Source organism: Chrysemys picta, chromosome 1 (assembly GCF_011386835.1).
Source record: "Chrysemys picta bellii isolate R12L10 chromosome 1, ASM1138683v2, whole genome shotgun sequence".
NCBI lineage: Eukaryota > Metazoa > Chordata > Testudines > Emydidae > Chrysemys > Chrysemys picta.
This window is the reverse complement of record NC_088791.1, coordinates 327,400,755-327,422,178: the sequence shown is the minus strand read 5'-3', so window position 1 is coordinate 327,422,178 and position 21,424 is coordinate 327,400,755. Positions and strand designations below refer to the sequence as shown.

General features: G+C 47.7%; 1 protein-coding gene across 1 annotated transcript in view; it reads right to left on the bottom strand.

Moving 5' to 3' along the window:
* VSTM5 (V-set and transmembrane domain containing 5) overlaps nucleotides 1-20,318 on the bottom strand; it is a 29,812-nt gene extending 9,494 nt beyond the window's left edge. Inside the window, exon 1 of the mRNA XM_024110876.3 lies at nucleotides 19,909-20,318. Within this exon, the coding sequence (XP_023966644.3) occupies nucleotides 19,909-20,233 (325 nt within the window). The 5' untranslated portion in view covers nucleotides 20,234-20,318. The remainder of the gene's footprint in view (nucleotides 1-19,908) is intronic.
* Nucleotides 20,319-21,424: the final 1,106 nt, after the last annotated feature.

Genomic DNA, 21,424 nt, shown 5'->3' with positions numbered 1-21,424 from the left:
TGTGCTTGCAAAGCCTCTTCTCCCCACAGGCCCAGAAGATCCAATATCTCCTATCTATTCCAAGCTAGAGCACATCTGGAGAGTGTAGCCGGCATGGTCAACTGGGCAGTTGCACACAACAAAGGAGAGCTGCTAGATGTGCTCGCCAAGCTGGACAATCAGGAAAACGCATTTCAAAAACTTGCAGGGATTTAAAGGGGAGGGGGGCCTTCCAGTCTCCATGACCCCTGGGCAATGGAGTTCACAATTGTGACCAGAGTGGTCAGTGTCAGGCATTATAGGACAGCTGCTGGAGGACTGTTAGGGTCAATATAAGTAACGCAGTGTCTACATTCGCACTGCATCAACCTCAGTACATCACTCATGGCTGAACACCACTCAGGGAGGTTGTGTTACTGCATCGCTGTAATGGGGTACTTACACTGGTAGGAGACAAATTAAGTGTAGACACATGAACAACTAGGTCAATGCAGGGCGGCATACACTGACCTAACTTTGTAGTGTAGACCAGGCCTGAATGACAGTCTCCTGCCTTTTCTGGATCAGAGGTGGGGAGTCAACTTGATTATCTACTGTGTTGGCTCCTTGACATCTTTAACAGTTCTCACTTATAACTGGAAGAACTAGGTGTGGCTATAAATCTATGTAACTAACGCTATAATGTAAAAGGCTGTTTATTTTGGTAGGCATGAGTGAATATCTGCCAGTGGGTGGGGTTTTCACGTACACTCTTCTGGCAAACACCTTCAGTGTTTAGCTCATACCTTACACATACATGGGTTTCTGCTTACACATTTTATCTACCATGTGCCTCTTGGTTGTCTCATTCTGAAACAGTTTACTAGCTATTTCTTTAGAGAACAGAGCATAGACTAGCACAGTGGCTGAGATTAGAATCCTTATGAGCCACACAAGGTCCCATCCAAGTCAATAGCAAAACTCCCTCTGACTAATGCTATGGACACCTGGCATATTCAAAAACTAGTGTATCAATTTTGTAACTGTTATATGTATTATTATGGGCAGGCTAGTGACTATATCCCTGGATCAGTGGAGGAGTCATAGGGTTTCCTGAAGGAATTAAAGTCACTGGGGAAGTAATTAATCAAATTCATAATGCAGATAACAAGTCTGGGGAAGTGTCACCCTGGGGGCGATAGTATAGACTGGTCTAGATAGTAGAGAGACGTCTGCCAAACAAGACCTCCTTGATGTGGGGCAGGGGGTTGCTCGCTCAGTGTTGCTAACTCTGACCATTTTTTCATGAATGATGGGATTTTGGCTGGGGCTGACACCACTCTGGCCCTGAGCCAGAGTCTCCAGCCCTACAGTGAATTTATTTGTTTGAGCCCTGCCTGAGGGGAAATCCTCTCTGATTGGCTGTCTGCCTCACTTTCCCACCTCCTGGGGCTGAGCAACCAATCAGAGCTGCCGTAGGAAGAGCTCTTTCTCTCTCTCCATAGTAACCTGAAGTCATTCTCACAGAAAGGGAGGGGAGGAGGGAACAGAAAGAGCCCAACAGCTCAGCTGGGTCCCTCCTCCCCTCCTGTGAACAACAGGAGCAGGACAGCACCTCTGCTTCGTGCCTCTGCCTCCCTGCAGCATCCAGCCCAGGAAGGGACATGGGGGGTGATGAGCCCCTGGAGCTGCCCCACAACCTGGAAGGGGGAGAGGGACCCTGCTGCAGCATCCCCCGGGTCTGGGAGATGTGGGTGAAGAACCGCAGGAGGAGCAGAGGTGGGGCTGTGATGGGCGGTGGGGGAGGGGGGGCAGGACTGGTTTGGAGATTGGGGGCAGAATTCATTGCTGGGGGGATGGGCCGATGTGGGGCTGAGAGCTCTGAAACAGAGGCTAAAATCACCACACGTGTTACTTTGGGAGAGTTGGTGACACATACTGGGGATGGGCAGGGGGAGTTCAAATGTCAAGACAGACCAAAAAATCCACCTCTATCTATCTAATTATTGTTGGACCTATCTTATGACTCGGGGGGTGGGAAATCTGAGTAATGACTTTTGAACATTTGGGTTCGGTGATACCGCTCACCCTTGATTCAACAATGGACCTGAGACTGTGACCAAGAAAGGCAGACCCTGAAGTACTTAATCCTACCATACCAGAGTCCCTATATGGATGATGGATGTCTGCCTGGTAAGTCTGCAAATATTCAATTCATTAAGAGAGGCCATACTGGGTCAGACCAAAGGTCCATCTATCCCAGTATCCTGTCTTCCGGCAGTGCCAATGCCAGGTGCCCCAGAGGGAATGAACAGAACAAGTAATCATCAAGTGATCCATCCCCCGTTGCCCATTCCCAGCTCCTGGCAAACAGAGGCTAGGGACACCGTCCCTGCCCCTCCTGGCTAATAGCCATTGATGGATCTGTCCTCCATGAACTTATCTAGTTCTTTTTTGAACTCTGTTATAGTCTATAGTCTTCGTTGCTTTTAAAGGTATGTTTTTTCTATAATGCTTTTGTTCTGAATAACTTTGCTTTAGGAAAACTGGCTGGTCACTGGTTAACCCTGTTATTGCCTCTGAGAGAACAGGACTGCAGGTGCTGAACTAAAGTCAGACCTGCAAGGATAATCATAGTAAATTACAAGATTCTGTAGCCTATGTCCCAGTCTGGAGGAAGCAGAGTGCAGGATCCTGCTCCGAGAAAGGTGATGGCTAAAGGCGTAAGATCTAAGTGGGATGTCCTTAGGACATCCATTGGGAGTCGCGATCGGCTGAACCTGTGAACGAGGCAGGTAAACAAACCGGCCTGGCCCGCCAGGGTGCTTGGCCTGGCCCGCCAGGGTGCTTGGCCTGGCAAGCCGCGTGCCAAAGTTTGCTGATCCCTGGCTAAACAGATAGCTTTTAAAATCTCAGTCTCTATCTAGGGCACTTACGCACTTACCTTCCTTTACAGCTAAACTGAATTACTTCAAATCAGGCACCCCAAATTACTAGTTACTTTTCAAAATCTTGGCCTACATTTTTAAAACATGCCAATAATCAGGCCCGGATTAACCAATGTGCAGTCGGTGCCCGTGCACAGGTCCCTCATCAGGGGGGCCACTGACCACAGGAAACTCCCCCCCAAACCTGAGTGGTGCTGCGATCCCATATGCCAGGTTGCAACACCACTCACTCAGGTTTGTCCCTGCTGCCTCTCATGACGGAGAGGTGGCCAGGCCAAACCTGAATGAGTGACATTGTGACCAGGGGCTGGACCCCTTCACTTCTGCCATAGCCACCAAACTATCAGAAGGCTTGCCATGCCCTACCAGAAAGTCAGATGCTGCCCTTAAGGGGGAGAACCCCCTCAACTGAGAACCTCTGTTCTAGAGAGCAGAAGGGGGCAGGCGGGCAGCACACAGAAGTTTTCCCTAGAGAGGCAATTGTCTTGTATATCACATGGTCTGTCTAGTTTAAGGAAGAGGAAGGCAATTTGCATAGTGCATAGTCCCAAAATTCTTTAATCTGGGCCTGCCAGTAAGACTTATAAGAAAGAAGAAATGTTTACAATTATAGTCCTACAGCAATATGTTTTACTTTCACAAGAAAAGTGAAAGAACTCAACATGATGAATATTAACTCTATTTAATGTCGGATTTGTTTGGAATTCTTGCAGAAGCAAAACCTATTTCCACAGGAATATCATGCCAATATACAGCACTTGCTAGGCGGTATTGCAAATGTGTCTCTTGCCGCAAGTTGTAATAAAACTGAATGCGTCAATAGAGGAATACAGATCAAGGAGTAAGATAGAGGGGGTTGGCTGTTATATATTCCCTAGCAAAGGTGAGCTTTGATCCAGGTGTGTGTGTGTTGTGCCTTCAGCTATTTAATATGTGTAGTGTTGTCATACAGAAACTATATTCTGCAGAGCCAGGGCTCGGAAACTTTTTCACACAGCGGAACGCTTCCTAGGCTAGAGCCCCTCTTATGGATGCCGCCCTTCGCAGCCCTCGAGGCAGCTATCTGGGGTACTTACATGGGCCCCATCACTGAGGAATCTGAGCTCTTCATGATCTTTAATGCATTTATCCTCACAGCGCCTCTGTGTGGGAGGGCAGTGCTAATAACCCCATTGTACAGATGGGGAACTGAGAAACTAAGTGACTCAGATAGGAAGCCAGTGGTAGAGCAGGGAGTTGTATTGAGGTGTCCCATGTCTCAGACTGGTGCCATACCCATTGGGCCATCCTTCCTCTCTCATAGCTAGACTCTGTGTAACTTGTTTATATGAAAAGTAATATTAGGCCACTATTAAGGAAACAAGCTGAAAATCAGCTCACTTTAACATGATGGTTGAGATTAAAAAAATCTTATGGAAATCCTAAAATAGACTTGGACTGGGTTACAGCAAGCAGCAGATGTCCCTACCAAAGACTGATAGATGCTTCACTCTTGTGCCGAACAGCTTTGCAGCTCTCCGAACAGCTTTCCACAGACCGCTGAAAAGTACTGTCCTGAAGTTGTTCCTTGTAAACAATAACATGGGGAAATTACTGCACATTAAAAATAGTTTCATTAGAACATAGGCGTCAGTGTTCTCAGTGCAATGGCAATTCAAGAGGATGCTCTCGGAATGTAGTTCCGACTCCGTTAGTACTGTCAGACTATGATAACTTACAAAGAGATTCTGTGACTAAATCTGAGAGGGAAACAGTTTTCCCATCCTGTCAGATTAAAAAAAAAAATCCTATTCTGCATTGGGGAGAGAGTGACAGCAATCACACCTCCACCGCTCCCAAATAGCCTAGGTTTGCGGCACTCACTTGCAATGTAGAAGACCACATTCAAGTCCCTGCTTTGCCTGAGACTTATTTTTCCTCTTCATTTATCCTATTTGTTATTGTATAATTTTTAAGCATTGCATATCTGTCCTGAGCATTGGATGGACATCTTTTTATTACTAAAGTCTGAATAAAGTATATAAAGAATATTCTTTGGCTGAAACTACAAAGTCCAAACAGTGTCTATCACCTGTCTGCATTTATAAAGCACCTGTCCTTAGATACAAAGAGATGTGCACAAGAGTAACTAAACACAGGAGATTCCAAAAACAAGCTTTTTAAACAGACACGATGACCCACTCACCCCAAACAAGAACTCTGTTTCTTCATCTCTCAAAACACACAGCTCCATCAACTGAGCTTAATAGCAGTCACCCATTTATCATAGTGGCAAGTCCCTTATCCATTCTGTCATGTATCTTGCTCTTTACCAATAAACATAATATGAAGGAACCCCATGGGCACAGGGAGGTCCAAATAACTGTGTTTTCTAAATATATCAAATATGCAAGGCCTAGCTACATATACGCACTGCTGTTCTGTCTGGGTTGTGGTGGCTTTTGAAACACAGAATACAATGAGGGCCACTAGAGTGCTCACAAAATATGTAAAGGGATACTAACCCAATTCCTATCAATGACACTCTCTGCGGTCAACATTAGCCTTTCCCCACCCCACCCAAAGTCAGTACCTCACACTGTGACATGTTACAATATACTTGCTGGACTCTTGAAACTAAAAATGTGGAGGTCACACTTGAAATTTCCAAAGCCCTGTCCCAGTTACAAATATCAGAATACTATTTTTATGTGTCTTTCAGACATGCCAATTCTACCAAATGGTATAACTAGCATGATCAGGTACACCGTGAATATAAATATAATTTTATAAAAACTGAAACCATTTACTTCATGCCATGGAACAAACAACAATACAAATAAATATACATCTTCCATATTTGTCAGGAAGGACTTTACTCTAAAATCTTGCATTTAACAGAAAAATTATTTACCATTGCTGGGGTAACCTGCTGTGTAAGTTAATTGCATGGGCCAAAAAAGCAAGTACTGCAGTGGGTTTAAGTGCACAGTCACTTAGCAATTGACCCACACTGTTTTCAGGACTACAGAAGCACTGCTATCAAATTGGTTATAAATCACTGTTATAAAGTATAATCAATAATGTGAGACAATAGCAATATATAAACTACAAAAAGGCAGTCAGTTATTTGTCAGAGTTGTAATTCACACGTAATAAATACTACGCATTTTCATAGAGGTTTAGGGCCCGATTTTCAAGGACAACGGTCAATCCAAAAGCACACCTAACTTGCACGCACAGTTACCAGGATTGCGTGATCAAATCAGGGAGCTGTACACACACACACCTTGTCCAGTTATGAGTGTAATAAGCCTGTTGAATGTACAAATACTAACTTGCATGGGTAAGCACAACAATTGTGCATGCACTTTTTTTTGCAAGCAGATTTGGATGAAACAGCTGAAATATGAAAATCAGAATTTCAGTAGGAAAATAATTAACAAAAATTGGACTGGTGAAGGATGGATATAAGGTGGATAGAAAGCTGGCTAGATCGTTGGGCTCAACGGGTAGTGATCAATGGCTACATGTCTAGTTGGCAGCTGGTATTGTTAGCCAAATGGGCTCGTTTCCCCCTGGAGCTACCCAATTACCCCAAGGAGGCACGGGAGTCTAAACGATGGCTTCAAGTTCTTTATTGATCAGTCAGCTGAGCGGGTGCTCTCCTCGACTAATGCCAGAGAGAGAGACACACCTTACAAGCGCAAAGCAGGTCTTTTTATACCCAGTAACAAACAACTTAGCGTGCATACATTCTGCTAACCTATGGAATCCTTAAATTCCTTTCTAGGGGTAAATAGGATACATTTGTTGGACTTCCTTGATTGATTATTCTTCTGGGGGTCTTCAGAATACATATGTCTGACTTCCTTGACTGATTGTCTTGTTATACATATATGCGGAAAGCAGCTGGCTACGTGCATGTGGGGAGCAGCTGGGATAATAGGCGAGTAGTTGACCTTTGCTCTAACAAGATTCTCCCCCCTTAAAAACATTTTGAGAGTTTACGGCCCCCAATCCTCAGCCTTCACCGGCTGGTACAATGCCATCATTTGTTGGTATACAATCTGATTAGTTACTCGCCGGATCAGTACAACTAAACAGGGAGCAAAGCAAGGTAGGACTAATAGGGTTATAATAAAGAGTACAAAGAGGAGGAGACCTTTTCGAAGCCACCCTAGTTGCGGTAACCAAGAAGTAAACCAGTCCATATTCCACCCTCCCCAGATTTGAACCGGGACATGGGCTAACTTTCTCATTTCCTTTGTTAGCTGTTTCACCGCTTTTCCATTATCATCGATTTGCAAACAGCAATTAGACTCATTTAATTTTGCACAAACTCCTCCTTCCTCTGCCAGTAAATAATCAAGGACTATATGGTGCTGATAGATTGCATTCCTCATTTGGGTTGATTGATCGGCCAAAAGGTCGAGAGCCGCGGCTGTTTGGTTAGTTAGTACTTCCAAAACAGCCTGTAACCTAATTATTCGATTTAGGTTATAAATAGGCTCCCTGGCTCCGGATATTAACTCATTCAGGTTCCAGGTGGCCGGTCCATAATGTTGTATGATTCTTTCAGGGGGCCACTCCTGAGCTCCCCATGTTTGGGAGCTTCCGGCGGCCAAGGTGGAGTCCACGAACCACCTTTCCCTAACTAAATCATCATACACCTTAATCCCCAATTTATTTCCTTGCATCTGGGGTAATAGAAAGAACAAGGGTCTAATATAGCCGATGTAACATACTCCTGACCAATTTGGAGGCAATCTTCGGTAGGCATGGGACCCACAGATCCAATAATGGCCTTTCAAGGCCCAGGTTCCATTATCAAAGGGACCATCCCAGGCCCCATAGTCCTTTGGTTGTTCGAAATATAAATAATTACCCGTCCCTAAAGGTCCCCCCACAACAGTTGTTTTACCGTTAGGATCGCAGTAATTACATTTCCAGGCCCCAGCCCCCACCTTCCAGGCACAATTGCAGCCCCATTCTGGTTGATTGGAGCTAGACCAGAATTGCCTGAAATAGGTCCAGGTTCCGTTATGGTGTTGCCATGCCCATCGATAGCCCCGTACCACGTGGTCCTTACTAGTGGTATTGTCTCGTTGGCAACTTAAAATTAAGACATCGAAGAACCTATCTTGTCTTACTGCCTCGCAGCCTTTGCCTGTATGTTGCTGATAGGAGCATTTTACCCAGCTATTATCAGTAAGCCTCACATGGGTATGGTTCCATTGCCCTTGGTATTTAGAACAGTCATATGGGCGACATATGGGTCATAGCAATCAAAACCTGGGGATAGCGTCCAATCGCACTTGCTTTCCCCCACGTACACTCCCTCCCGCCTTGTCCGATTAAGGCACAGAATACCTATTCCAGAGGAATAGAGTCGCCAGGGACTACCATCCTCAGCCCAAACTCCTGTCCCATTGTGGACTATACTTAAATTACTGAGCCACCACTTGGGCTGTACCGGCTGGGCTACCCAAGGCCATTCATCCAGTTCTCCCGGGCCTCCACACACCCAACAATTACTGAGATTAAAGGAGTTTGCTATTGTCTCCCCTAGCTGCAAAAACCTATTTTCCCAACTATAATAGTTATGGAAATACATAAACAGAAATATTAACGATGATTTCATTATCTTTTCCTAAACAGTCCCTTTAGTCTGTCCAGCGGCTGATACTCCCAGGTGGAGTCTTCACCTGTGCCACCCCGAGCGTCTGGAGCTGGGGCGGGCAGAGGGCTGGTGTCCTCTTCCGCTGTTTCAATCTCCAAGTTAGGGTTCAGAAACCGCTTTACCCGCGTATGGTGCGTCCATTTGTCACTTCCAAGAATTTTAACTGCAGCTTGGCTGGTGAGCGAGACAGTGTGCGGGCCGTCTCACCGTGGTGTGAGGGGGTCGCGCTTCCACTTCTTGACAAGGACCTGATCACCGATCTGGAACGGGTGCACGGCTTGATCCAAGGGAAGGGCCTGGAAAGGCACTGCATATCGATGCAGCTGTAACAAGACAGATTGCAGCCCAGAAACCTGTTTCCATAAAGAGTCCTTCCCCATTTCCCAGTTTACATCTTCCCGGAACCCTGGGATAAGGATTCGGGGAGGGAACCCGAAGACTAGTTCAAAGGGTGAGAGCTTAAGACCCTTACACGGGGCTCTTCGAATGCAGGTAAGGGCGAGCGGTAGCACATCAAGCCACTTTAAACTAGATTCTGTGCACAGTTTAGTGAGGGTGTCCTTGAGAGTTCGATTCATTCTTTCCACCTGACCCGAGCTCTGCGGCCTCCAGGGTGTATGCAGCTTCCATTGTATACCGAGTGCCGGGACACCTGTTGGACCACTTGTGAGGTAAAGTGGCTTCCCTGATCAGACTCGATCATTTCGGGGAGGTGGAATCGGGGAAGTATTTCATGCAACAGGGCCTTAGTAACAGCTCGGGCCTGACAATGCCGGGTGGGGTAACACTCTACCCATCCAGTAAGCTGATCCACAAATATGAGTAAGTATTTATAACCCCTGCAAAGGGGCATTTCTGCAAAGTCAATTTGCCACCTCTGGAAAGGGTATGTGGCCCATGGCTGGCCTCCCATTGTGGGGGGGGAGGGCCACACCCCTTTTGGTTGGTTCGTTGACAAACAGGGCAATTACTAACAATTCTCTGGGCTTCCATGTGCATGCCCAGCCCCTTAAGGGATCGGGTGGCCAAATCGACCATTGCCCCCGACTCCATATGTCCTTCTTTATGTATGTGCTGAAGAATTTCCTGAAGCACTGGTCGGGGGACAAAAATCCCCCCCCCCCGGTAATTTCCACCATCCAGAGGGAGTCTGCCGGGCCCCTGCAGCCTGCACGTGGCATACTTCCTCAGCTGTGTATTGGGGAAGGGAAGTTTTAGCTTCTGTATCTTGAACCAAGAGGAGCCATGAGGCCCCTTCTCGTGTGGCCTCCTTTGCGGCCTGATCAGCCAATTGATTGTATTTACGCTGTTCGGCCCCCGGGGCCCTTCCATGGGCACGCACCTGTATTACAGCAACCCGGAAGGGAAGCATCAGGGCCTCAAGAAGGGTTTTGATGAGGCGTCCACGTGCAATCCTCTGGCCTGAAGCTGTGATAAATCCCCTTTCTTTCCACAGGGTCCCGTGTGCATGTACCACCATGTAGGCATAGTGACTATCAGTATACAGATTAATAGTTTTCCCGGTCCCCAACTGGAGAGCCTCAGTAAGAGCCACCAGCTCCGCCGCTTGGGTGGACAATTTAGGGCTAAGTTTAAACTTGCGTATTCCTTTGTCCTTAATTACTACTGCGGCTCCGGTAAACCGCTTGCCATCTATCACATAGCTGGACCCGTCAACGTACCCTTCAATTTCAGGGTTGGGCCAAGGCAAGTCCGAGAGGTCGGGGCGGGGTTTGGTTTCCTGTTGCAAGACTTCAATACAGTCATGAGTGGGGCTAGTCTCATGGGAAACTCGAGGATCGGGCAATAGGGTAGCTGGGTTGAGGGAGCTAACTGTCCTAAAGGTTAAGTTAGGTGCTAGCAAGAGCCCTACTTCATATCTGGTATGTCAGCTGGGATTTAGATGCTTTTCCCCAGCACCTGTACCCAGTATTTGAGGCACCCCGTGGGGGACCACAACCTCAGTGTCCCCCCCCAGGGTCAACTTTTCAACCTCCTGGACAAGGAGAGCGGTTGCTGCCACGGCCCGTAAACAAGCAGGCCACCCCTTGGCGACAGGGTCCAATACCTTGGAATAATATCCAATGGGTTGCCAGGTTGGTCCCGACCTTTGGCACAGAACTCCAGCAGCCACTCCTCCCCTTTCATGAACGTATAGGGTAAATGGTCTCCGGGGGTCTGGGAGGGCTAAAGCGGGAGGCTGAACCAAACCTCCTTTTAGCTCTCGAAATGCTTTTTCCATCTCTCTGGTCCATGTCCAGTGGAGCAGCCCTTCCTTAGTTAAGGACTCATATAATGGTTTGGCTCTTCCCCCGTAATCAGGGATCCAGAGCCGACAAAAGCCAGTCAATCCCAGAAAAGCCCTTAATTCTCGGGGGTTCCGGGGTTGGGGGCTATCAAGTATAACTTGGATTCTTTCTTTACCCAGACTATGACTTCCTTGGCAAAGATGATATCCAAGAAAAGTGACCTGCTGCTTAACCAGTTGAGCTTTTTCCTTTGAAACTTTATACCCCTGTGCCCCAAGGTAATTTAGGAGCTCTATAGTTTGCTCTTTACAGGCTGCCTCTGTCTCGGTACTTAAGAGCAAATCATCGCAATACTGGACTATGTTGCATGAAGGGTGTCTAGCCAGGAATGGGGCGAGGTCCCTTCTTAGCTGGCTGCCAAAAATCTCGGGTGCACAGGTAAGTCCTTGTGGGACAACGGTCCAAAGGTATTGAGCTTTGTAGTGGGTGTCTGGGTCTTCCCACTCAAAGGCAAACAGTCTCTGAGACTCCAGATCAAGGGGAATGGAAAAGAAGGCATCTTTTAAATCTATAACAGAGAACCAACTGTGATTTTTGGGAACTTGACCCAGAATAGTATGGGGATTCGGGACGACTGGATAGGGGGCTTCTATTAACTTATTAATTTGTCTTAGGTCTTGGACCAACCGATACTGCCCATTAGGCTTAGGCACCCCCATTATCGGAGTATTGTATGGGGACGTGCCTTCCCTGAGCCACCCGCACTGCAGAAACTTTTGAATCAGAGGCTTTAACCTGATTCTAGTGGTCAGCTTAAGAGGGTATTGTCGAATTTGGACCGGGCTGCTTCCTTCCTTAAGGGAAATATGCACTGGTGAAGTGTTCCGGGCCCGAGCAACGCCTCCCTCCTCTGCCCAAACCTCAAGGTTAACCCCTGACAGCTGGCTCCCTTCATTCCTCCCCTGGCATTCCGGGGAGAGATTTCTAGCATCTATGAGGGCTATCTGGTAGTTGGAGGTTTGCTGTTTAGGAAGTCTAACTTCCATAGTCCCATTGTCGAACGAGATTTCCGCCTGCAGTTTGGTAAGGATATCTCGTCCGAGCAGTGCGATGGGGCAAGAGGGGCTGCAAACAAACTAGTGGGAAATTTGACGGTCCCCTATTTTTACTAGGAGAGGCAAAGTTTTTCCCAAAGCTGTAGTTTGTCCCTCAATCCCTTGGACTATGGCACGTCCCCAAGTTCTACCTCAGGGAGCCTTATTTAAAGGGAGCAAACTAAGGGTGGCCCCAGTATCAATAAGGGCTTCAATTGGACGGCCCTCCACTTTAATTTTTACCATGGGATCCCGGCTGGCAGCTTGTGCCGCCAGAAGGGGCCGCTGGATCCCCCGGCCCCCCTATGGGGAAGATCCCTCCCCTGAAAGTCCTGTCCTATTGTAGAGGATGGGAAGGGACGGGGTTTTATCTTTATGTTCCTTTCCCATCACCTGTCGCCGGGGGCATTCATTCTTCCAGTGTCCCTCTTCCCTACAAATAGCGCACTGATTTCGACCCAGGCGGGGGCCCCTCCCCTTCCCCGGTGGCCCTGGCCGCCCCTTAACCTTTGTCCCCCCTTTCTTCATATCCTTCTCTTAGGGCCATGGCTAAAACGCGGGCCCCTTTCCTTCGCTCCTCATCGTCCCTTCGATCATAAACCTTCATGGCAATTTCTAAAAGTTCCTCTATATTCTTGCCCGACGCCCCCTCCAACTTCTGCAACTTCTTTCTAATGTCCTCATAGGACTGTCCAATGAAAAGGGGAATTAGTACCCTTTTCCCATTGATGTCCTCAGGATCGAGGTCTGTGTATCTTTTACAGGTATTACAAAGCTGCTCATAAAAAGCAGCTGGGTTTTCATTCTTTTCCTGTCTTATATTATATAATTTGTCCCAATTTGGGGTTTTTCTAATGCAGCGTTTCATTCCCTGTACTATAGCCATGGCGTATTGGCCGTGACGGGCCCGGCCTGCCGTATCATCATGTGGCCAGTCGGGAGGGCTTTCAGGCAGCCGCGCAGCCACCGTGGCCGAGTTTCCCTCTGTCTCAGCTACCCACTCGCGGGCCCTTGAGAGGACTAAGCGCCTCTCTTCCGCGGTTAATAGAGTGTTAAGAGCGACCCTCATGTCACCCCAGGTAGGGTTGTGGGCAGTAGTTAAGGTTTCAAATACTGCTGTTAGCGGGGCAGGATCTTCCGAGAACGGGGGATTTTGTTCTTTCCAATTATATAGATCACTAGTAGTAAATGGGACATATATCATAGTGAGCTCACCACCGGGGGCTACAGTCTCCCGCAGTGGACACAAATAGTTCCGTTGCAGGGGCCCTTGGTGTACCAGGTCACCTTCGCTCGTCGATTGAGTAAGGGTAATCTTAGTGTCCCCAGGGCGATATTCAGATGACACGTTCCACCGCTCCTCGGAGCTCTGATCTGTCATGGGGACAGTCTTGCTTCTGGTGCGATCAGACACCAAGGAGCTCAGAGAGGTTGGGGGAGACTCCCGTTTGGAGGAGCCCTGATGGCTTGGCCCACCCCTTTCAGTGGAGGCATTATCCTTCGAAGAGGGTGGGGATTTCAATTGAGGACACCAGAGCTGGGAGGCCAGGATACAAAGGGGGAGGGGGCATAGGATCGGGGGCAGAAGGAATCACGGTCGGCGGGCAGGACTTCTTAACAGGGGGGCAGGGTCTCCTAACAGGGGCACGGGCCATTAAGGTCTTAATAGTTTGTGATCTACATTTCTGCAACCATGGGGGAGGATTGGCCATGAAGTCCTGCCAGATATCTATATAGGGATATTGGTCCCAATGTCCATCCCAGGTCACAATACTATGTACAGCTTGTACAATTTCTGGTTTGAGCGTTCCGCCCTCGGGCCATTCCACCCCGAATGTCGTCCATTCAAGAGTACAGAATTTTACAAGATTGTCTTTACATAATACAATTCCATAATCAGCCTGGCGTCTAAACGCCTTCCAGTTATCCAGCATACATCCCAGGGGTGTCCCGGAGAAGGTGCTTTGTCCGGACCCCATTATGCTTTACCCAGAGTCTTTCGAGACAGAGGTATCAAGAGGGGGTAGGAGTAGGGATCTAGTTCTAACTCAGATATCCGCTGGGTCACGAGGTTCGGCTGACCCCCCTTGCAATCAAGATATCCTGGTCACCGGGTTTCCCCTCGCAGGAGTCTTGGGGTGGCTGAAGTCAGCTTAAGCCTCAGACCTGTCAGCGGCACTCATTCATCTTTCACACAGATCCCTTAATCAGTTACAATCTCGGTTTCCAACACACCATTAAGAGGAGAAACAAGATTACCCCTCCCAGAAACAAGAGTAATCCTGAGGTTGCTCCAAGTCCCAGTAGTTGTTAAGAATGGCCCATGGACTTGTGGAATTAGTGACGTTACTCATTGGCCATTATTTGCTTGCCCTTTAACCAGAAACACAACAACAAGACATTTATCAAGCTACAATGATGCTAATATACCTTCCCGTATACAGGCTGCCTAGGGGATTTCCATCGTCCAACCCACATCTCGGGGGCGTTATTCCTCAAACCCAGGAGGTAAACGCACTTACCGCCTGAAGTGGCCGCGTCCGGCAGTCAGATTTTCCCCTTCTTCTGAAGCTGTCTTGCTTCTGTGTCCTTCAGAGTTCTCTTCAGAGAGGAGGCAGCCGCCCTGGCCGATTGTGACGATCCGGAGCCCGAGCAAACCAACAGCTCGAGGTGGCCACTCTCCGGGATCGCCCTCGGCCGCCAGTCCGCGCCCTCTACAGGGAGAGAAGTCCCATCTGGGGTGCCATTGTTAGCCAAATGGGCTCGTTTCCCCCTGGAGCTACCCAATTACCCCAAGGAGGCACGGGAGTCTAAACGATGGCTTCAAGTTCTTTATTGATCAGTCAGCTGAGCGGGTGCTCTCCTCGACTAATGCCAGAGAGAGAGAGACACACCTTACAAGCGCAAAGCAGGCCTTTTTATACCCAGTAACAAACAACTTAGCGTGCATACATTCTGCTAACCTATGGCATCCTTAAATACCTTTCTAGGGGTAAATAGGATACATCTGTTGGACTTCCTTGATTGATTATTCTTCTGGGGGTCTTCAGAATACATATGTCTGACTTCCTTGACTGATTGTCTTGTTATACATATATGCGGAAAGCAGCTGGCTATATGCATGTGGGGAGCAGCTGGGATAATAGGCGAATAGTTGACCTTTGCTCTAACAGTATCAAGCGGAGTGCCCCAAGGGTCGGTCCTGGGGCTGGTTTTGTTCAATGTCTTCATTAATGATCTAGAGGATGGCGTGGATTGCACCCTCAGCAAGTTTGCAGATGACACTAAACTGGGAGGAGTGGTAGATACGCTGGAGGGTAGGGATAAGATACAGAGGGACCTAGACAAATTAGAGGATTGGGCCAAAAGAAATCTGATGAGGTTCAACAAGGACAAGTGCAGAGTCCTGCACTTAGGATGGAAGAATCCCAGGCACTGCTACAGACTAGGGACTGAATGGCTAGGCAGCAGTTCTGCAGAAAAGGACCTAGGGGTTACAGCGGACGAGAAGCTGGATATGAGTCGACAGTGTGCCCTTGTTTCCAAGAAGGCTAACGGCATTTTGGGCTGTATAAATAGGGGCATTGCTATCAGATTGAGGGACGTGATCATTCTCCTCTATTCAACATTGGTGAGGCCTCATCTGGAGTACTGTGTCCAGTTTTGGGCCCCACACTACAAGAAGGATTTGGAAAAATTGGAAAGAGTCCAGCAGAGGGCAACAAAAATGATTAGGGGAGCACATGATTTATGAGGACAGGCTGAGGGAACTAGGATTGTATAGTCTGCAGAAGAGAAGAATGAGGGGGGATTTGATAGCTGCTTTCAACTACCTGAAAGGGGGTTCCAAAGAGGATGGATCTAGACTGTTCTCAGTGGTAGCAGATGACAGAACAAGGAGTAATGGTCTCAAGTTGCAGAGGCAGAGGTTTAGGTTGGATATTAGGAAAACCTTTTTCACTAGGAGGGTGGTGAAACACTGGAATGGGTTGCCTAGCGAGGTGGTGGAATCTCCTTCCTTAGAGGTTTTTAAGGTCAGGCTTGACAAAGCCTTGGCTGGGATGATTTAGTTGGGGATTGGTCCTGCTTTGAGCAGGGGGTTGGACTAGATGACCTCCTGAGGTCCCTTCCATCCCATGATAAATAAATGGAGATATCCTATCTCCTAGAACTGGAAGGAACTTTGAAAGGTCATCAAGTCCAGCCCCCTGCCTTCACTAGCAGGACCAAGTACTGATTTTGCCCCAGGTCCCTAAGGGGCCCCCTCAAGGATTGAACTCACAACCCTCAGTTTAGCAGGCCAATGCGCGAACCACTGAGCTATCCCTCCCCCCGCCAGTGATGCTTGAGCTGGAGACTGAAATCCTCAGTTATTGACCCAAAACACCTGGAAGAGTAAAGGGTAAGTTTCACTACTGAAGGGTTGTTTCATGTTGTTACTAGAACATCTTCTTGTCTGGGGGAGCTGTTGGTGAGCATGTCTCCTTTAAAGCCTTTTCATGGCCCTTCTTGCTGTACTCAATTGAAAAAAATATAAATTTGCAAATATATGTACCCTTGAAAACACAGAATGCCTGTGTACTCTCAGGTACACTAGGGCCTCTCTATGCCACTATGGCAGCATAAAGGTACCTTCCAGTGAGTGTAAATGACCTCCACAGAAAAGAGCATTTAGGACTGTGTTTGGAGCTTTGTGGAGAGTTCACAAATTTGATTTCAGCAAAGGCAAACACAAAAAGAATAAAATTCTCAATGGAAAAATTGTACTTTCAAAATTCAATTTCCTTCCAACCTAAGAAAATAAATGGGATAAATTACCAGCAACTTCCGCTCTCAGTTATAGCTGTGACGCCTATCAGCCTTCAGTACAGCAGCACAGCATCTAACCGGCAGAATCGTTATTACTGGTGGTGTTGTGCAAGATGGAAAAAACAGTTTAATTCTCAGATCACAGGTTTGTAAGATCAGTCCTAAGGATAAAACCCCATCTTTGTATTTGTTTACTGAACACATTTGATCTGGAATCATCAAGAAATGATAAACATGGAATCCCTCAATGCCAGTGTTACAATGTAATTTTTCAGGGTAAAGCCACATTTGCTGTGGCTGCACAGGGCTCTCCTCACATAGGCCCTCCTCATAGGTCCTATGAACATGGGTCAATTTCACTTTTTACTCCTGAAAGAGTAAATAGGAGCCATGAAAATTAGGTTAAAAGGTCAGTTTTCTGTTCTGGTGACAATTCAAAATTGTTTTAAAAGATTTATTCCCCACATCAGGTGTTTATTTAAAGGGGCTTTGCTGTTTTTTGGTCTATGTGTTGGTGTGGTGCCTGGCAAATGTAGTCCTTTTTACCTTGCTCTTTAAAGCAGGGGTCTCAAGCTCAAATGACCACGAGGGCCACATGAGGACTAGTACATTGGCCGAGGGCCGCATTACTGTCACCTCCCCACGCCACCCTTGGCCCCGCCCCCACTCCACCCCTTTCATGAGGCCCTGCCCCCATTCCAACCCCTTCCCTGAAATCCCCACCCCAACTCTGCCCCCTTCCTGCCCCCAGGGAGGGCAGGAGGGTTGTGGGATGTGGTGGGGGCTCAGGGCAGGGAGTTGGGGTGTGGGGTGCAGGAGGGGTGTGGGGTACAGCAGGGGGTTGGGCTGCAGGAGGGGTGCAGGGTACACAGGGGGTTGGGCTGCAGGGGAGGGTTCGGGGGGCAGGCTCCGGCCCAACACGCACTGGGGGCAGGGCAGGTCACCTGCCTGCCTGTCCCCACACCGCTCCGGGAAGTGGCCGGAACATGGGGGACGAGGGGCACAGGGGTCTGTGTGTTGCTGTTGCTTCAGGCACCACCCCAGCAGCTCTCATTGGCTGGGAAAAGTGAACTGCAGCCAATGGGAGCTGCTGAGGGCACTGCCTGAAGCAAGAGCAACACACAGAGCTCTGTGCCCCCCCTTCCCCACGTTCCGGACGCTTCCTGGAGCGGCAGGGGGCAGGACAGGCAGGGAGCCTGCCCTTCCCCCGCTGTGCGTCGAGCTGGAGCCGCTCTAGGTAAACGCTCGGAGTGGGGGGGCCCGAGGAGCTCCCGGGCCACAGAAAACAACCCCGCGGGCTGTATGCGGCCCCCGGGCCACGTGTTTGAGACCCCTGCTTTAAAGTGACTTGCTTTGATAAATGCATGGTATTGTTCTGAACATGGTAATTGCGTGGTAAATGTATTCCTTTCACAGAATGCATTTTCTGGCATAATTTTCTGCCAGAAAATAATTGCAAACATTTAAAAATCTTTGTCTAACATACATAGTCAAGTCTGGCAATCTGAAAAGTAAACATATAAATATATTTTAGCATGCAATCAGTTTAGATCTCTTGAACTTGCCCAATCCAAACAGACTGCCTTGAAAGCAAATATCACACCCTAATCCATTTTCTTGTGAATGACTGCAAGATGACTCTGTGTGTACATGTGCTGAGCTGCAAAGAATAACTAAAAATCCGTTCAACACAGAAATATGAATAGACTGAACTGACAGGAAGACACCATTGCTCGTACAATGAGATCTCCATCTCCTGCAGACTATAAATGCTGGACTACAAGTTATTCGCCCTGCAGAGATTCAAAATTGAAACTAATGCACCATATACTGGACCTTAACGTGGCTACATAAACTGAGTTTACATCATGCTGATAGCATATGTGTTTGGAGAAAAGCTGGCAGCTATGAAATTATTCGTGAAGATGAGAAAGCTTTGAAATAAAATGTTATTGACCGTTAGTAACATTACCAAAGGGCTAATGGCTACATCACTCCCCTTCTGTATCCTACTGTAGCTGAAGATATGGAATTTAATCTTTACAAAGATGTAAACTGAAGGACTGTTAAGTGAAGTGATTTGCACAGAGTTGCACAGCAAGTCATTATCAGAGGCAGACACTCCTGACTCCAATTTGAATACCTCTCTGCTTGTCCTAGCTGCTTCTATTAAACCTCTCCTTGGAAGTAACACAGGAAACATCAGGTCAAATAGATTCCTGGTTTAATTCCACTGACTGTACTACACCGGGAGGAGCTTGGCTCACTGTCTTTAATGTACTCGGGATGTTTTGTGTTTCTGAGTTAAGTCTCATTTATCTTTTTGCTGACTGCACTGTCATATTTCTCAATTTTGCTCTGTCCCATCATGCTAAGTACGGTTTGTTTGCACTAAATGTTCTTGTTTCCTCTCTTTTGTTTAAATATAAAGGAGAAAAATATGATTAGTAGAAGCCTCCTCTTTCTCAGCCAGGGATGGGAATTACACCTGGTTTCCAGTTCTGCTGGGTCACTACTAAATCCATGTGCTCTCATCCTGTCTAGGAGCTGAAGCTCACCCAATGCTGAATGCTCATCTGCTTTCTTACTTCTGCAGAAGGAGTAGGGAACAGACACTGGGGCTAGATGTCTCCAACTATTAACATTGTCAGGGTAAAGACCAGCAAAGTAGATCTGATTCCCCACAACACACAAACTCCAGTAGTGTGAATGAAAAGTACTGCCAGAACTGTCTTGGCTACTTTTCCAAGGCCAAACACTGTGTAGACTTACACCCCATGCTGTCCCTCCCCCATTGTGGGGTTCCAGAGCCTGGCCTCCAGCCTGAGCTCAAATATCTACACTGCAATTAAACAGCCCCTTAGCCTGAGCGCCACAAGCCCGAGTCAGCTGAGTTCAGTTTGGCATCAGGGGCTGGAAGTGCATATGCCGCAATATAAACATTCCCCTGCTCTCAAAGACTTAGGAACTACATTGTTCATACACAGCTCAAAGGGCTGAGAGAGAGAGAGAGAGCAGAAACAAAGATTAGAAGAGAGATGGGAAGAAAGGAGATGGGGGAAAGGGGAAAAGAAGGAGAGAAAGGGACAAGTAAAAGGAGGTGGAGAAAAGAAGGTAGGGTGAGGAAGAGAGAGACAAAGTTGGGGAGAGCACAAAGCAAACAGATTAAACTCATCAAGGACACTTACTCTGTAGAGCCCACCCAGCAGCCAGGCAGAGGGTCACGATCCCCAGTATGATGCCTTGTCTCCTGCAGCCCTGTAGAGGTCTCATTAGAGAGGAGAGCAAACCCAGGGGGTTGCATTTAACAGGGTATCTGGGCCAGCATGACCGGCTCCGAGGGCTGTCTGCTTCAGAGCTATCAGGCCTCTCTCCTTCTCCTGAGTTGCTGCCACTGATCCTAGGGCAGACCCAGTTCAGCTGGTTGCAGGCTCTGACTAAACCAGTTCTCACACTCTTTGTCTCCGCCGGAGCCTGAGATTCTTTTGCCTGCCACGCACAAAGCACACACATAAGTGATAGGCTTCTCCCATTGCTCACACCCTGTGATCCTCTGGTATTGATTTAAGATGCAATTGGCTGAGGGCGGCAATGAAAAGAGGAACTACTATACAGAGCTATGCTGTAATACAGCCAGGAAATGAGCATCTAATTGGCAGTTCTGCAGAGGAGCCAGCAATGTTGCTCCGTTACTATGCACTATTCCACCTCACCACTTTAGAACTGGGCCACATTCATCCCTGGTGGAACTCTGCTGACTTCAGTGGAGTTAGATCAGGGAAAAGTTTGTGCCAGTTCCTTTGTCTGGGAGGAAATACATCACAGTGGCAGAGAAACAGACTATATGGGGTGTAATGTCCTGCCATAGACCTCTAACTCTGCCCTCCACCCCATCTAGGCCCAAGGTTCAGACACCCTTTGGTGCGACTCCCCTTAGAGAACCTCAGAAGACAAATCCCAAGTGAGCCTGCTGTCCCTTTTATTTCTAGGCACACTGGATTGTTTTACTGTAATATCCAGGAACTCACAGGGTGATGTAAATAACACGAGCAAGCCTGTACAACAGCGTCTCTGTGTTCCTCCACACATGCATGATCAAAGAGTGCAGCAGAACCACCCAGCCTCCAGCGCACCTTCCCCCACAGAGATGAGTGACTGCTTTTCATTCCACCACTCATGAGTCGTTGTTTCCCCTCTCTCCAGAAATTAATAAGAAAGCACTTCATGAGTTACTTAGATCGTAAGCTTCTGGGGGCAGGGACTGTCCTTTTGTCCTGTGTACAGCAACTAGCACAATGGGATTCTAGTCTATGACTAGGCCTCCTATGCGCTATGGTAATACAAACAGTAACAACAATCAGAATGAGTTTTTCCATACTGAAATTAAGCTTGATACACATTTGGGACCTGATCCTGAAAACTCTCAATCACTGAAGGCCCCAGTCTCGCACCATTATTCACTTTGGCTATTTCAGGGGTAAGGGACTCCTCAGTGGGTGGCAGAATAATCCATCCTTTCTCTCACAAGTCATGCCGTTGACTCCGACGGGATGACCCGCATGAGTGAAGAGTTTGCAGAACTGGACCAAAAGTAGGATTTTTTTGTTCTCTTGCTTGTATTTTCTTTTCCTCGTGGCATTTAAAACTCAAAAAAGGCACCAGATTGGCTTTGCCAACCCTAGAGATTGAAGTCCTCTTCATGGA